The 18,332-nt window shown below is 47.1% G+C and overlaps 1 protein-coding gene across 1 annotated transcript in view; it reads left to right on the top strand.

Annotated features, from left to right (window-relative positions):
• Window positions 1-18,332, top strand: part of LOC142582545 (uncharacterized) — a 386,945-nt gene that overhangs the window by 17,762 nt on the left and 350,851 nt on the right. Inside the window, exons 8-14 of the mRNA XM_075692387.1 lie at window positions 895-1,029; window positions 3,457-3,585; window positions 6,151-6,239; window positions 7,596-7,648; window positions 13,624-13,763; window positions 13,886-14,056; window positions 15,117-15,245. Coding sequence (XP_075548502.1) covers window positions 895-1,029; window positions 3,457-3,585; window positions 6,151-6,239; window positions 7,596-7,648; window positions 13,624-13,763; window positions 13,886-14,056; window positions 15,117-15,245 — 846 coding nt within the window. The remainder of the gene's footprint in view (window positions 1-894; window positions 1,030-3,456; window positions 3,586-6,150; window positions 6,240-7,595; window positions 7,649-13,623; window positions 13,764-13,885; window positions 14,057-15,116; window positions 15,246-18,332) is intronic.

Raw genomic sequence — 18,332 nt, forward strand, 5'->3', positions numbered from 1 at the left:
GTGGCGGCTTGTACTTGTAAACAACCACTGCTTTATGCATTAATTGTGTTGCTTCGTTTTGATATTGTACTCTGTAAAACGTAAATATCTTGCACATTTGTTCTGATTACAGTGCTCACTTTCCTTCTTTTTTAATGCGAAAGCATTACACGCCCCATTACGCTAAAATACGTTGTAGACGGAGGAATGAACCAATGATGGTACGAAACATTTCCAACGGCGCAAAGATAAGAAGCGTCAAAAAATCCTCGCACTGTCGGGAAATTTCTCAGAGAAGTTACTGTAAACAACGTAAATTAAAGGTTTTGAAAGGAAAGATTGGCACACTTCGGTCTGGGTGAGAACCGAACCTGGGCCTCCGGAGGGCGAAACGATCACGCTTCTACAACGCCATGGCAACGCCACGGTTCTGGCTGACCAAAGGTGTGCCTAGTACGTGCGTCATTGCCCACGTGACATCGCGTCGAGACGCCCGGTGCGTTTTGATTTGTTTTGACCGAGACGCAGTTAGAATGCAGGTGAGCACTTGCGTGCGCATGAATTCGTGAAAAAAAAAAACATTTCAACGCACCGCGATGGCTTAGCGGCTATGGTGTTGCGCTGCTAAGCACGAGGTTGTGGGATGAAAACCCGACCACGGCAGCCGTATTTCGATGGGAGCGAAATGCAAAAAAACAGTCGTGTCTCGTGCATTGGCGGCACGTTAAAGATCGCCTGGTGGTGAAAACTAATCCGCAGTCCCCCACCGGCGTGCGTCATAATGAAATTGTGGTTTTACCGCGTAAACCCCCCGAATTCAAGACGGTAAAGCAATTGGGCTATACTGCTTTTGCATCCCCACGCGTAAGCAGTCCTAATTGTTTCTGGGGATTCTTTTTTTTCCCATAATTTCAGCTGCGTGGACGGCACAGGCCTGCAGTGAAGAGCAAAAGAAGACCTGCCTTCCCAGCCAGACATGCCTCGTGGAGAAAGATAAGATAATCTGCGCATGCCCGCGTAATCACCAGCTAGTGAACGGCTTGTGCACAAGTAAGCATCATTTCGTGGTTTCCATATGGAACTTGGTAGGGTGTCGAGAACACCTCAAGTTACTTTCATGCATATTTTATCTCCGCATCCTCCATTTGTACCGAACGGCAACCTAAATAAAATAAAGGAAATAAAGAAAGGAAACATTTGTTTGAGAGAGACAAAAATCCGCCGATGATTACGATTCTCCCTTATGAGAAACTTGAGCGCAGCTCTATACGTGTTTTCATTTCGCAATATATTGAGGCATCGCACCGATCACCGCACCGACTGGCAGCGCCGCGACGCGCGGCGTTATATATAGACCGGCCATCCAGTTGCCCCTTCCCGGCAACTGCATCTTAAGCAACCGTAATCTTTACCGAGAAAAGCTTGCGGCGAACGCTATACGCGAAGGTGGGCTATGTGGTTGTTTTTTCTTTCCCCCGCACGGCCAGAGCCGCTGCTGGCTGTGCTTTCCTTAATGACATGACTGTACAGCGCAAAAAGATGAGGACAGAAGCAAGGACATGACACATCAGGCGCTGTGTCGTGTCCTTTCTTCTGTCCTCGTATTTTGCGCTGTGCAGTCATGTCGATATTGAATCGCGAACTCGCCCAAGCTTCCACTTCATTATGTTTCGTAAAGAAGAATACCCTCAAGAACAAAGCCGACTGGCTTTATCTTCACTTGATCAGTGTTTTCACATCTGCTCAGTTTAAGCGCTGTAAGCATGATGAATACTTCGCAGTCATCATATGGTTTTAGATGTGTAGAACGCTCTAAGGAAATGGCTAAATACTGCAGAGCTTCAGAATGATAAGCGATCTCGACATGTGGTGCAAGATATTAGTTGAATTTTTATTGTAACGACGTTTTAGGTACTTCTTTCATCAATGCACGTACAACGGGATACGTATAGAGGAGTATGGTAGTGATAAAAGATGATTGGTAATTCTGAACGCATAGAAGTTAATTTCGACCTTAGTGTATGTTTGCTTCAAGTCACAGCGAAAGACATTAAAATGCAGGACGTTACGCTGCGTCAGCAGTGTGATTATGGAATGCTGCATAAATCGAACGCATGGTTGTTGCGATGAACGCAGCCTCGCGTAATGTTGCGCTGAGCTGATCGTCATGACAGAGGCGGTATAGTCACTTCTAGATAGCCGCGTGTTGAACGTGCGGGGACCCGCCGTGGTTGCTCAGTGGCTATGGTGTTGGGCTGCTGAGCACGAGGTCGCGGGATCGAATCCCGGCCACGGCGGCCGCATTTCGATGGGGGCGAAATGCGAAAACACCCGTGTGCTTAGATTTAGGTGCACGTTAAAGAACCCCAGGTGGTCCGGAAAATTTCCGGAGTCCTCCACTACGGCGTGCCTCATAATCAGAAAGTGGTTTTGGCACGTAAAACCCCAAATATTATTATTATTATTGAACGTGCGGTGATCGAGATAGTCGACACCTTTGGCGCGATCTCTCTCGGCGTCGGCATTCGCTCGGCACAGCGTAATTGGATGGGCATGAGAGATCGAAACGTCAATTCTATCCAAGAAGTATGGCATCCGTTTGAGTTTGATCAATATATGGAAATCCCGCATTGCGGGTAATTTTCAGCAAATTTCAGCGACGTCGTAATAAATGTTCAGGTTCCTGTGCGGTTTCATTACATCAACGGTTTACCTATTCAAAAGAACAAGCTGCCTAGGAACGTATAGCATTATTATAGCGTGGCTGGAATTTGCCCGATATGTTTCCAAATAGGTCGTTTTCATATATCTACAAATTCTAAATGATACCTACGCTTCTTTGAGAGACATTTAATTTCTTGAACTTTGAGCCCCATGCACTTAACCAGCGCCGAGCAGGGAATGATTGAGAAAGGGTTCCAGGCGTCTCGCGCTCCTTATGTGCTGCATTTGTGGCCATGCGTTAGCTCGGGCCGAAAATTTTTGCGTCGAACCGCGACGGGCGTCCAAGGGGACTAGTTGCGTTCAAGCGGTGCATGAGTCGGAAGCTCCAGATACCAGTGGAAATCTTCAAACCGACTCTTTATTTGTTTCGCAATGGCACTCACCCGCATCCGTCTATTTCACGCTCGCACCATAAAGCCCCAAAGAGAACATCTACTTGTAATAGCCAGTATATTTCAGCTTCTTTTTTTTTTAAATGGACCATCTTTCATACACATCTCCTCTAAAGTTTTCGAATGAGAGTGTTTCTGCGTTTCACGTGCACTTGGGCAAGAAGGTCCAAAATCCAAAATCCAACAAGAGAATCTGGACAGGGAAGCTAAAGCCTCCGGTTAACAGGAGTCAGCTGTATAGATATTGCTGGGCGGGACTAGACGTTCCAATCTAATTGTTCCTGTTCGATCTGACGCAAAGTGAAGCCGCTGTTTCTTCTTATCAAGAATTAACCATTGCTCTAATGTGCTGTTTATTTAGGTCGATGCACCGAAAATAAGTGTCACGAGAACTTTACGGACTGTGACGTGTACATGGGAAAGCAAAGCTGCTCCTGTCCATGGACTACTAGGAAGCCGGGCCAAATTTACATCAGGGAGTGCACTCTGAGTGAGTATACATGAGGGAAACTAAGATTTCTCGGAATGATCGTCGCTGGAGCAAGCACACCTGGAGAAACCGCGAGAGAAGAAGCAAAGTTTCCAGAAATATCACGTGCTCTAGACAAGCCACATCGTACGTGTAGCTCGTAAGATTTTATTTTTGTAGCGCGAATATTCAGAACAAGAAAAACGAGTGAAAGGAAACAGCAGACAGAAAGACGTTCTAATCTTTCGTATCTGCAGACTGGCAGTGAAGTCCTTTACATTCACGTACTCTATGTGGGCTTGTGCGGCTTGGTGAGCTGAGATGAATTAATGCAGTGCTCATACTGGTAATATAGATAACGCATATCAGTCACATAACTGGTTAGCTGCGTAATAACTAGATGTAGATACAAGTTATAACCATACAAAATATATATGATCATTATTGTTTCATATTATGAGGTAATGCAGTCATGAGTGAAAAGCCTCAGAGTGTCATAACACTCAATGATGCACGCTTGCTAAAGATAACACCAGGTACATGCGGCTAAGGGTAGGGAGGTAACATGCACAGAAGCGAACAGTTCGCATGTTATTTTTCAGATAAGGAGGTGCAATTTAAGACACTGAAAGTGCATCCTGGCTAAATTACTCTAATGGATGGCTGAGGCTGCAGTGAATGCGGCCTTGACATTTGAAGCAGAGCACACGCTGAATATCGTACGCCATTTCTCCCGAACTAGATGGTCATATTGTACAGTATTTGGCTAGAAATACAGTACAATTTCGTTCAAGCCAATACTTGCAGGTAAGCTCTAGGGGTGTACGAATCGCAATTTTTGAGACAGAACCGCATACGAAGCGAATAGTGCCAACATGGTATCGAAAGGATTGTCAAATACATTTGAAATAGTTTTCTAATAAGAAACCGCGCTCTTTAGAATTAAAATAATGTTATGTTTACATCCTAGTATTCATTAAGTTAGTAAGGTTCTGTTATGAAGCATTATTAGAGAGGTAGAAAGATGAGATGTGAAAGGTAGAGGTCTAGCCTGCTAAACTGCACTGGAGAGGGAGTAAGGAGAGACAGAAAGGCAAAGAATAAAGGTGCACACCGAGAAAGAAAGAGAGGGAAAGAGAGCAACGTAAAAAAACGAGAAAAAAAAACACTAATACCGACGAAGGAACGCGGTAGTGTCACAGTCGTTCAACTAGGTCACTTGACCGGAAGAACTTCAGTAGCGCCTCTGCTGCCTTCTGGCGTGAAGACTAGCAACCGGCACTCCAAGATTATCAGCTCAGAAAACGGCAGGCCCTTGAGGCGTGCCAACACCGGCATCTCTGGGACTTGTAGCCAGGACAATAACATAGGGCATGTTCAAAGGTTTCCTCATTACCACAACTTTCACAAGCACAAGCATTATAAAAAGCACAAGTGGATCAATTAAAAACAACGAACAGTTTGTTCGCGTGCATAGGAATCTTCGGAGAATAAAAATAACGCGAGTTCTGACGTTTTATGCTATACACTATGCCTGCAGAGTTTAAATGTATCTTTTCCTTCACCAATTTTACGTTTGATAGCGCGCGGTCGACAATTTTAAATATTCGAAAGGTATCCGTAAATTATATGCATTGATGAATAATGACTATTCGATTCGGGGTTCGGAAGTTGTGAATATTTGCACACCTTTTTCAGAGGTAAGGAGCGCATCAAAATCGTTATGGTTTGCTTTGGGTAACCATGAGATTTGAGCAATTTAAGAATGCGGCACATCGTTATCAAACCACTCCGTTTAAATGAGCAGCAACTGAGATCTGGAAAGTTTCTTTCTGGAATGTTTATTCTTATGAGACGAGTGATTATAGCTGACAGTTTCTTCCTGGGAGCTCGCACGCGGCCTCTTGAACAGGCCTGAGCCAACGCAACGGGCTGTAATCACTCCACGTCGAGCTCCACTTTTTTCAGCTATACCTGACGGGAGCAGACATTCATCGTATTCTGTCAAGTTCTTCCGCTTTGACCTCTATCTGAATGCGCTGACATTATACACGCTTACTGAAATATTACAATAAGTGACAGTGTGATCCCGATCAAATACCGGAGAGTCTGCTAACCATCTCTCCCTTTGTATACAAATGTTGAACAGTGATTATACCTCTGATCTTATCGACCTTTGAGAGCTATTGATAGGAATCGGCTTTGAAGGGGCGTTCAGGTACCCAGGTCTTTTCCCCGTTGATTAGCATGTCAGAGAGCGTGGCGAGGTAGGGAGAAACCATAAGGAGAGAGAAAGAGGGGGTGGAAGCGTGGGATGAAAGGCAAGGAGGATAACTAGACGTTATCAGGTTTGTTACTCTACAAGTGTGAAATGGCGGACATGGGAGAGAGAGAGAGAGAGTGAAACCGAATGAAGACCGACGCTGAGACCAATCACACTCCAGGAGCAGCATGTGTACAGCGGAGCACTCAAGGTCTGTCGCCTCCACATGCTGTAGAATATTCTTTGCTGTGGCTTGGAATATGTGAAGATTGAGGCTGGCTATATTGTTTGCAACAGGTAATCTTTCTTTCTTTCTTTTTCAGAGGAGTATTACTACACTGTTTCCTTCACGCCTAATATCTCTCTTGACGCTAACAACTGCAACTTGTACGAGGACCGTGTCCTGGAAGCGGTAAGCAACGATCTCTCGTAATCTTGCTTCCTCCCATTTTTAAAGTATGCTATCTTTGGCACAGTGACAATGCAAATCGGTCTTTTTATTTGAGAAAATTATTGCGGTTAGAGACTGATTATAGGTAATGCTTTGCATCTCTGAGATAAAATTCCGTGAATGATCCTTAAATGCGGAATATCTGACGTTGTTTGCATTTCTCCAAATTTTAGACTTTGCACGCATGGAAATCTTGTTAAAGCTCACACCGTTCTAAGTGATTACATTTTACAGGTGTGCTTACGTTAGCTTCAAGACGATATGCCAAGCTAAAAAAATGTCTCTGCGGCTAAAAAAATGACCTAATTTTGGGTCGAGCTGAAATGCTGTACAAAATGTATGCACAATTTCATTAAATGTATAGGGATGTCCGAAGAGCAAAATTTCCATAGCGGAACCAAATGAGAATATTTTAATAAACGCGCTTCTAATATTAAACGGGATATCGAACATTCACCTCCTTCTAAGGTTAGCAAAAAACTGAAAGAGGAAATGTGGCAATAATAATAATAATAATAATAATAATAATAATAATAATAATAATAATAATAATAATAATAATAATAATAATAATAATAATAATAATAATAATAATAATAACAGCATTTATATGTTTATTTTAATGCACGCGATGCGCTTTAGCTGTTGAGCTTGCGTGTGAGCAAATAGTGATAGGTCACAACGTTTTCTGGGTGACTTACACATGGCAGTTGAAATTTCCATGTACTTAGACCCGTAAATCACAGCGCATATTAAAAATAAAAGTCGTACCACATATTTAAATCGAATACTATGACCCGAAACAGAAGTTTTTGACTCATATTGCAATAGGCTCAATGTTCGCCCCCCCCCCCCCCCCCCCTAGACCGGCAGCAGTCCTTAAAGTGTGGCGGATAGGCTATGCTTATATAGGAGCACTTATCGGCTTTGTACTTATTGTTACTGCGATTATCCAGTGCAAACGTATAATTACGGATTTGTTAACAGGAAATACTGGCTATATTACTATGCATGAGGCTTGCTTATACATCCTGGTAACGTTTGCTTATCCGCTGCAATCATCGTAATCACTTCTGGAAACGAACCGCACGCACAACTAAAACCCTGTCACCAAGGTAGCAGTTTGCACTTGCCATTCGTCAGTTAACGTAATTCCGAATGAAGTGCGTGTCACTATTAGTTGTGTTTACAAAACACGAAATCACTTGTGCCAGCCGCTTTGTTTATCTGAGAATGCCGGTAAACCTTTTAGGGCGTGTGTGCATCGAACATAAACAGTGTGTGAGTGTTCCTTCTGCTGCCATCGTCCTTTTGCAGATGAAAACGAGTATAGGAACAGAAGTTTTTAAGGTTGAGATACTGAACTGCACGTGAGTGAAACATCTTTTCTTTCGGGCAAACTTTTTAATAGCGAAAGAAAAATAAATAGACGTTGGGCAGTGGAAATTTAAATTGCATAACAAATGCTTGGGAGCGGGCTAGTTTTTATTCCACAATGATTGCAGAAGGAAGACGGGAATAACCAGGACAGACGCTTGTTTGTGTCTGCCTTTGTCGTGCGAAAGTTTCTTTCCTGCTTCAACTATACTTATTCCATTGCACGCATCATGGAATTTACACCCGAAATGTGGGAAGCATACAAAGCACAAAGTCTCCTTTCAGATATTGCATGTGCATTAGCATTCGGAGCGCCAAAGCGGAAAAAAGTGTACGTGTGTGAAGTAGGGGAAGCCGGTCACCTGGAAGAGGTATAAAAACAGTATATATATATATATATATATATATATATATATATATATATATATATATATATATATATATATATATATATATATATATATATATATATTGTAGTGGGTAACATGCATGTGGCGCTGTGCGAACTGCCACCGCTGCGGCGCGAGACCCGAGCTCGGGCTGCTGATGCGAACGGCTAGGACTCGCGATCAAGAGCTACTTGCGATCCCTCGTACGAGCTGCAATAAACCCCCTTTCATTTGGTGGAGGTGCGGGGTAGACCTCGGAAACTGGAACTCCGAAGCCGGACGATACCGACTGCTACGATCATGCCTGACGAAACCACCCAGGAAGATGCACCACAGCCTCCGGCGGTCATCGTTTCCGGTGTGTTGCGCCAGCGTGATCCTGCCATCTTTAGCGGCACCGATGATCATGACGTGGAGGATTGGTTGTCATCTTACGAACGGGTGAGCCAGCATAACAAGTGGGACGACGTCACCAAGTTGCACAACGTGTTGTTTTACTTAACCGGCGTCGCGAACCTCTGGTTCCGAAACCACGAACACGATTTCGCAACATGGAGCACATTCAAAACAAGTTTCGCTGAAGTGTTCGGGCGCCCCGCTGTGCGCAAGCTTCGCTCAGAGCAACACTTACGGGGGCGTGCGCAACATCACGGTGAAACTTTCACAAGTTACATCGAAGATGTCATTGACCTGTGTAAGCGCGTGAATCCGTCAATGTCAGAACAGGACAAGATCAAACACATTATGAAAGGCATTGATGAGGACGCCTTTCAGATGTTGTTAGCGAAGGATCCGCGTACCGTGGCCGAAGTTATCAATTTGTGCCAAAGTTTTGACGAGCTACGGAAACAACGCATCTTAGCTCGGCGCCCACCGCCTACGGAAGATTCGTTAGCAGCATTAATTATTGGCGACAACCACACAACTTTGCTGACGCAAATAAAAGAATTTGTGCGCGAGGAGGTCGCACGACAGCTCTAGATTTTGCCGACCACGGAGAAGCCTTCTCAATGTTTGGCTCCAGCGCTCCGACAGATAATTCAAGAGCAAGTGACCGAAGCTCTTCCACCTCCGTGTCAGCCGGTTCTCGTGGCCGCGCCTCTCACGTATGCTGAAGCCGTTGCACGGGCGCCTCGTCTACAGGGGTTCTCTCCTCCGCCTTCAGCGCCTCGCCCGCCGGTGTTCTCTCCTCCGCCTTCGCCTCGCCAGCCGGCGGATCCCTTTTTCAGTGCACAGCAGCAGGGTCCAAATCCTTGGCGCACTGCTGACAACCGCCCAATATGCTATGCCTGCGGTACCCCGGGTCATGTAGTGCGCTTCTGCCGCCGGCGCTTCGTGGGCACCCCGCGACGACCCAGCTCCGACTTCCGACCTTTCCGTATGCCTTCACGACCACCACCGGAAGTCTACGCTGCTGATGACATACCGGCACCGCAGTCACAGCTCTACGGCACTCGTCGCTCGCCTTCCCCTCGTCGGCGCTCACTCTCACCCATGCGTCGTAGACCCAGTGCCAGTACTACTGAGGCGGAAAACTGATTTCCGCAGTTCCTGAGGCACGAACTGCGTCATCGTCGGAACATCAAAGTCCTCGTTTTTCCCCCGCTAACGTCATTGAAGTGTGCGTTGATGGCATCAAATCCCTTGCGCTCGTCGATACAGGTGCTGCTGTATCCGTGATTAGTGAGAAGCTTTGTCGTGCATTGCGGAAAGTGACCATGAAGCCTTCGGTTCCATTGCTTAGAACAGCCAGTGCGCAACAAGTACAGCCAGTCGCTATGTGCACTGCCAGAGTGCTGATTCGAGACATTTTGTATTCCATTGATTTCTTTGTGTTAACTTGTTGCTCCCACGATGTCATTCTCGGTTGGGATTTTCTGTCGCGCCATCATGCCGTCATCGACTGTGCACGTGCTGAGGTTCAGTTCTCCGTTCTGTGCGATTTGCCATCTCGCGACTTTCAAGTTCACGATCTTAGCAGGATCTGTGTAGCTTCAGATACTGACCTTCCTCCTCACAGTGCTGTATTTGTCCCTCTTTCATGCGCGTCGCTTGCCGAAGCGACGGTCATGTTTACACCCGCTGCCGTCTTCATTCGCCGCCAGCCTATATTGTTGCCTTTCGCCCTCCTCACGGTTCACCATGGTGCTGCAGAAATACTGATTTCTAACCCAAATTCGTGCACTTTGGTTTTGCACTGTGGCGAGACTATTGGCACCATCGCGTCTGTGGACGCTGACGCTATTGTGCACTTCCCCATGGCCGACGACGTCGATACTGCCAACGTAACAGCACTGACGCCCCATGTGCCATCTAACCGAGTCCCACCGGATGTTTTTTGTCGCTCCATTGCCGATGACCTCGAGCCGACACAACGTGAGCGGCTAATTACTCTTTTAAATGAGTTTCACGCGTCTTTTGACTGGAACCAAGCATCGTTAGGCCGCACAAGTACCGTCTCTCACCACATTGATACGGGACACCACGCACCATTACGCCAGCGTCCGCACCGCGTGTCATCCACCGAGCGTCGTGTCATCACCGAGCAAGTTGCAGACATGCTTGACCGTGGTGTTATCAAGCCATCCTGCAGCCCTTGGTCATCGCCCGTAGTACTCGTTAAGAAAAAAGATGGCTCGATTCGTTTCTGTGTGGACTATCGTCGCCTCAACAAGATTACACGAAAAGATGTCTATCCTCTACCGCGCATAGATGACGCCCTGGATTGTCTACATGGTGCTGAATTCTTTTCTTCTTTGGACTTGCGATCGGGCTATTGGCAAGTGCCAGTGGATGAATCCGACCGCTCGAAAACAGCTTTCATTACGCCGGATGGCCTGTATGAGTTTACGGTAATGCCATTCCGCCTCTGCAATGCGCCCGCGACATTCGAAAGAATGATGGACAATATCCTGCGAGGCCTCAAATGGAAGACGTGCCTGTGTTATTTAGACGACGTGGTAGTTTTCTCCCCTGATTTCACCACTCACCTCTCTCGTCTACGCGACGTCCTTACTTGTCTTGCCACCGCCGGCCTTCAACTTAACTTGAAAAAGTGCCGCTTCGGCGCCCGCCAGCTGACCATTCTTGGCCATGTCGTTTCCAAAGACGGCGTCCTTCCCGACCCTGACAAACTTCGTGCTGTCGCAGAATTTCCGCGGCCGACTACACTGAAAGAGCTCGGCAGTTTTATCGGCCTTTGCTCGTATTTTCGACGCTTTGTACGCAATTTTGCCTGCATCATCGCTCCTCTGACGAAGCTCCTGGCTGGCCCAGGTGACCTTCGCGATTGGACTCCGGCATGTGACCAAGCCTTCACCACTTTGCGTCGTCTGCTTACCTCACCACCTGTTCTACGCTACTATGACCCGACTGCACCGACCGAAGTTCATACGGACGCCAGTGGCGTTGGTCTTGGAGCCGTCCTTGCGCAACGCAAGCCTGGCTTTCCGGAATATGTGGTTGCATATGCGAGTCGGGCCCTCACGAAGGCAGAAACCAATTATTCTGTCACAGAAAAAGAATGTTTGGCTATAGTTTGGGCGTTACACAAATTTCGCCCTTACTTGTATGGCCATCCGTTCGATGCTGCCACAGACCACCACGCGCTCTGCTGGCTTGCGTCACTGAAGGACCCGTCAGGCCGTCTTGGACGTTGGGCTCTTCGGCTCCAAGAATTTGACATTCGCGTCATCTATCGATCCGGGCGCCAACATTCTGATGCCGATGCACTCTCCCGATCGCCCATGAGATCCGACGAAACGCCACCGTCCCCCGTAGAGTGCCCGGTTGCTACACTTGCTGTTACTGACATGCCGTCTGAACAGAGGAAAGATCCGTGGATTGTGTCTCTCATTGACATTCTTCACAGTTCTTCGACGGCTACATGCCCTCGAGCCCTTCGTCGCCAAGCCACCCATTTCGTGCTACGGGACGCCATCTTGTACCGCCGAAACTATCAGCCGGATGGCTGCTAGTCATCCCTCGCCATTTGCGCTCCGACATATGCACGTATTTCCACGCCGACCCCCAACAAGCTCATGCTGGCGTCCTGAAAACCTACGAGCGGCTCCGTCAGCGCTACTACTGGCGCGGCATGTATTCTTATGTCCGCAAATACATTCGGTCATGTGTAGCCTGTCAGCGACGCAAGACATCTCCTCATACGACTGGCCCTCTGCAACCTTTGCCGTGTCCTGCACGTCCTTTTGATCGGATTGGCATTGACCTGTATGGGCCTCTTCCATCCACTGCTAAAGGAAATCGTTGGATGATTGTTGCAGTAGACCACCTCACAAGATATGCCGAAACTGCTGCACTTGCTTCGGCTGCTGCTCGCGACGTCGCCGCATTCATGTTACGGCACTTCATCTTACGGCATGGCGCACCGCGAGAACTGCTCAGCGACCGAGGCCGTGTCTTCTTATCCGAAGTTATTAATGAGCTACTCGCCGCTTGCCGCACTATTCACCGCACCTCTACGGCGTATCACCCACAGACTAACGGTCTCACGGAACGGTCCAACCGCACTCTGGGTGACATGCTCACCATGTATGTTGCGTCTGATCATTCGAATTGGGACGATGTCCTCCCTTTTGTGACGTACGCGTATAACACCGCCGTTCAGGCTACCACAGGCTTCTCCCCATTTTTCCTTCTTTATGGACGTGAACCATACACTACCCTCGACACCGTGCTACCATATCATCCGGATGCCAGTGAATTCACCCCTCTTTCCGAAGTTGCTCGCCATGCTGAAGAGTGCCGCCAACTGGCTCGCTCGTTTACGTCGGATACCCAAGGTATCCACAAAGATCGACGCGACAACGGGCAGCCCACACAGTCCTTCGCCCTGGACTCTCACGTCTGGCTTCAGCTGCCCTTCCAATCCCCTGGCCTTAGCCCAAAGCTTGCTCCGAAATATCAGGGTCCGTACCGGATCGTCGCGTGTACATCGCCGGTGAATTATGTGGTCGAACCGTTGACGCCATCTTCGGACAAACGCCGCCGTGGACGCGAGACGGTTCACGTCAGTCGCCTGAAGCCGTACCACGACCCCCTTATTGTGTCATCGCCTTAGGTCGCCAGGATGGCTCCTCTTCGCCGTGGGGGCAATTGTAGTGGGTAACATGCATGTGGCGCTGTGCGAACTGCCACCGCTGCGGCGCGAGACCCGAGCTCGGGCTGCTGATGCGAACGGCTAGGACTCGCGATCAAGAGCTACTTGCGATCCCTCGTACGAGCTGCAATAAACCCCCTTTCAATATATATATGTAAAGCTGTTCAGCTGACTGTATTCTGCTTCGGATCACCGTGACTTGCACTTCTCTCCCCGAAGAGGCAGGACGTTTGTCCAGTGCGTTCCTGGACAGCAGTTTACAATGTAGCGAACAAGTCTTACAACCTAGATCCGGGATTTCAAAAAGGTGCGACCTAATGCTAACGATTTTATCTAGCATTGGTCAGTAAATCCCCACTGATATTTTTTTTGTAGCTGACGAGTGGCATATATGAACGAACTGAAATTATTTGTGAGTTAAACAATCAAGCTATCACTGGGCATCTTCCGTGATTCACAGGCAGAAAATCAAGGCGAGACTTATAGCAGCAAAGCCACTTTCAAAGTACCTGCTGAAAAAGCTTCAAACATGCGAGCATCCCGATGGCGACTTGTGCATGCTGTATCCGAAGTTACCAATCAAGAAGCACACTGCAACAGGTAGGCTTTTTTTTCGGTCACAGTGACCTTTTCAATTTTTGTGTTTAAATATGAATTAGTTACCGCACAAAGCCCTTCATTCAAGCAATCCCATGCTTCTGGGCAAACCTAAATCTTTGCAGAAATTGAAGAAGAAAACCTGTGTGACAGTCTTCTCAAGGGTCAGGAGGAGGCCTACAACGGACAGAACGAGTGCGTTAAGTTCGAGGACTTTTTCTGGTTCAAGTGCGCGGCTGGATTCCGAGAAGTGGACCGGGTCACACGAGGTCGCTTGCGCCGCTCCGTCTGCGAGCGTGAGTAGAGGGCTTTTAATGCGTGAGCATTAAAGTGCAAAGTCAAAGTGTAAAAAAAGTGAGAAAAAAAAATGCAACTCTCCGAAAACAACTTCATTTTCGTGTACACTACCACAGAGCTTATGTTGTGAGACATTCATAATTGAATTTGGCATTCATAACAATAATTGCACATTCAAAGGCGGGGGACCTCGACGAAAAGATTAACCCCCATGTGTTGTACCTGATTCCGTATAGCGCGCCTGTCCAGAAGACGGATGGAGCTCTCAGCTTCCAACAACATGACCCACTTCTCCCTTTTCTGTGCGATCAGCTGCGTCACGTGGGGTGTTCGTCTTGATGTCGACACTCCCAACCTCTGAGGCGAAGTTAGCGCGTGGAGCGCCACATTTGATGATGAGTATCTGGATCGCGCGAAGTCTAGAAATACCAAAGAGAACGAAGTTCTCGTTGAATAGGACTCACTTCAAGTACATATGCGATAAAACTGTATAACATTATAACTAAGGTAACATATTAACCAACAAATCCATGATAAGTATACGCTTACTGCTCTTCTTGCATTCAAAAATTTATGCAGGTCGACGCGCATAAACCACTTGTGCCGACAACGTTTGTGTAGCTAACATATAATTAAAAAAAAGTACACATTACTGATCAAGAGAGAGAGAGAGAAAAAAAAAGCAAGGACAGGAAAGGCAGGGAGGTCAACTGATCAAAATTCAAAGGTTCTCTATATAGAAGAAATTCCGGGTGGGACGAACTTTAGAGCCTTTCTCCTATTGCGATGTTTTAGTCCGCCGTGGTGGTGCAAGCTTTGGCATTGCGCCAAAAGCGCGGGATCAAATGCCGGCCGCGGCGGCCGCATTTCGATGGGGTCGAAATGCGAGAACTCCCGTGTACCGTGCATTGAGTGTAATTTAAGGGAACCACAAGTGGTCGAAATTAATTCATAGTCCACCACGGCGGCGCGCCTCACAATCTTATCGTGGCTTTGGCACGTAAAACATCAGAATTTAATTTTATTTCTTTTAACTGTGGCTTTTCTTTCTTGCCGCAGCTGGAGTATCGTGCACCCAGGACAAAGAGCTCGAATGTGCTAGTAAGGGACAAATATGCGTCTACGAAAACGAAGAACCTAAGTGCCAGTGCCCGCCGGGCATGGTTACAGGGCAAGGCGGTTGCTCTGGTGAGTGAAAAGGCTCTGTTCCTGCTATGGCATCTCAGCGTGCTCGTTGTCGGAAATTCAGTTTTAACTCTGCAAATATGAACGAATACGACAATACGACAAGGAAGGACGAAGCGCAAGCTACCAACTCTTTCATTTGCTGTGACATAGTTACTACGGCGAACAAGACTACGGAAAAAAAATGTGGGACAAGACAGAGCGCTAGACTTCAACTGACAAGCTTAATTCAGAAAAACACGCAAAGAGGCCCCTGTATGCTCAAATAAATGCTCAGAAAGACGCATAAGCAAATGGGCCGCGCGGGAGACAACCAAATGCGCCACAAAGCCGATAAGCGCCCAGGACAAGGCATTACAAATCATACACCAGATTCTTCTCAAGGTACAACACTTCTTTACCAGTGTGTGCCAGTGATGGAGCGCTTGCGCATTCATCAGCAGCTTTTGAAATGCAAAACGCCTCGAATATTTCCCTATCTGATTGCCTGGCGAACCATGGGGAGCATTTATGAGTACATCTTCGGCAGTGGTGAGTCAAGTGGCCAGCGCCTGCTAAAGTGTTTACAGCATTCCGGTGCTCCCTAAGTCGGTCATTCCGGCACCTTCCTGTTTGTACCATGTAGCAATTTCCACAGGGAAGTGGAATCTTGCATACCATCCCCACATTGCAGTTAACAAAGTGGGTGGCATGCTCTATATGCATGTACCTTGACTCCCGGCGTTGTTTACCAACCTGCACATTCTTGCGAGCTTTAGTGGCGCTGAAAACATAACAGCTACACCGCGCTTGTTCGCCACCTTTTTTTAGGCGCTGGGACACCGCGTGTACGTATGGCACAGTCACAGGGGGCCCAGTAGGACGTGCGTTATTGCACCGAGCCGCTGTCGGGTCAGCTTTTACCTCTTTAATGAGGCTCTCAGTGACCGACACCACGGTGTTATCGGAATACCCAGCCCTACATAAACTGTTCTCTTGTTGCTGAACGCTGCAGGAAACCTGGTGCACGCAAGGTTTAACAATGGCATCTCAGGCAGTCAGTAGCTATGCCTCTTTTAACTAACTTGGAGTTCGCCGAATGGCAGTCAAGAAAGGGCTTCTTGCCCTTTCTTGGCTGCCGGAGGAGAGTACATCCAACAACGGGAGCTGTCATTTAGAATGACACTAATATCCAAGAGTTGTAGGCGACCATCTAATGGCGACTAATGGGCTCCTACAATCAATATACTTAAACACCTTAGCTACAAAAGTATTGTCAAATAACGAGAAAGTACGACTGTCAACAACAGTTAAAAACAAATTACTGAAAAGAGACGCTATGCGCGGGTTTTCTCGCACACGCTATCTTTTTTGGACAAATGTGTCTTGATCAAAAACAACAAGGGTACAAGAAAGAAAAAACCTTAGTATCTCCACAAAATTGTCAACAGAAAGGCCAGCGGCATTTTGCAAGTCAACGAGGCCAGACTCTTCGATATGCTCCGTGACAGAAATTAAACGCTCAGCCTGGGGGAGGGTGTTAAAAAGTTCTTAAACGGGAATTGAGAAGACAAACAACGGTTCCGCGATGTTTTCATGTGCCGGAAGGTAGCTAAGTGGTTCATTAGAGTTGCGCAACACGAACGGGTCATTGACGTGCAACCCTTAAAGGTTTTTTTGAAGCAATTTTGACATTTCTCCTTGCAAGACTTTCTTTCAGTTACGATTAATCTAAGAGGGACGTCTGTTTTATGCGTCTTGGCGGAAAAGAGCATTGTCAGAGTGTCGCTCTTCAAGACTAGCATAGGCTTCCTGAGGCCGTCAAGATGCATATCCTGGCATAATATCAAGGCCCTCTTCTTAACCCTCGTCGTGACATTATCCGAATGAACAAAGTTCTTGCTGATAGCAGCACGTGCCTTCTCATGAAAACAAGTCTGTGACAAGACTACAAGACCCTACTCTTTATCAGACTCCAAATTTTACTGACTGCTTAATTGCCTTACTAGTATTATGAGAGCGACCCACGGAGGGAAGGCAGTCAACACCTTCCGTAACACATCTGCTTTACTCCTCAGGATCAGAACGACTGGCTATTTTTCGAACAAGACCCAAAATAGAGACGGGCGTTTCAATAGGTTCATTACAAAATTTTGGACCATGTTGTAGAACGCGATGAACCTGTCTAGGCACATTGAAACTACCAAGGTACGTCGTACGTTGTTGCAGCCTAGCGCTCTATCCTGTCTCACTTTATTTTTTCGTAGCCTTGTTCGCGCTGGTAACTATGTCACAGCAAGTGTGACAACGCCAACAAGCCCAACTTCCTAGGTTAATTACGAACTGTTTGATCCGGTCAGTGAACACATTCATGTACAAGATCATAGGAACGGAATATAAGAAGTAACAAGATTGTGACATGTGAAAAAAGTCTTGCAATCACAAAAGAAAAAGTCAGTCTTCCTCAGCGAGTTGGGTGTGAGATATGGGCGGACGCACCACACTTTCACTCCTCGCGTGAGGGGAGTATAAGAGCAGCGTCGTATTCAAATTGTTCTACTGCACCATCTTTCGGTTCGGCCAATACTTTGACGCATGGTGACGTGTTAAATAGGTTTAAATAATTTCCGGAGCTTAACCTGTCAAGACTACGACCCACTTGTGAGACACGCCGTTATGGGGGAAAAGCGTCCGTGGCGTAACGGTTATAGTATCGGGATTCTGTACTTTATTTCATTGGTTCGAATCTGACCGTTGGACTATTTCGTTGATTTAGTATTTCAAAATTCATGATTTCCCCATAAAGGCGAAACAATGAATGCCAGATCTTAGAGTGTTACACGAAGTAAGGCTCGTAGCCTTTGGGGCCGTGCGAATTTCAGTAAAGATAAACTGGCTAAGTAAACAAGCCTGCCGTGACGTGCGCGTACACAGAGGGACAGAAACAACTCGATGACCGCGAGCAGCACGGGCTAGGCCTATAGAGGGTCTTGTCGGCGCTGTCGCTTAGCCTCGGTCTCCGTAGCGCCGCGCCTGGGTGCCCCCGGAGTTGAGCTGCAGAAACCCCAGCATCCGTGGCTATTACGTGCGGGGAGAACGATGGTACAAGCC

The sequence above is a fragment of the Dermacentor variabilis genome, chromosome 5 (genome assembly GCF_050947875.1).
Source record: "Dermacentor variabilis isolate Ectoservices chromosome 5, ASM5094787v1, whole genome shotgun sequence".
NCBI lineage: Eukaryota > Metazoa > Arthropoda > Arachnida > Ixodida > Ixodidae > Dermacentor > Dermacentor variabilis.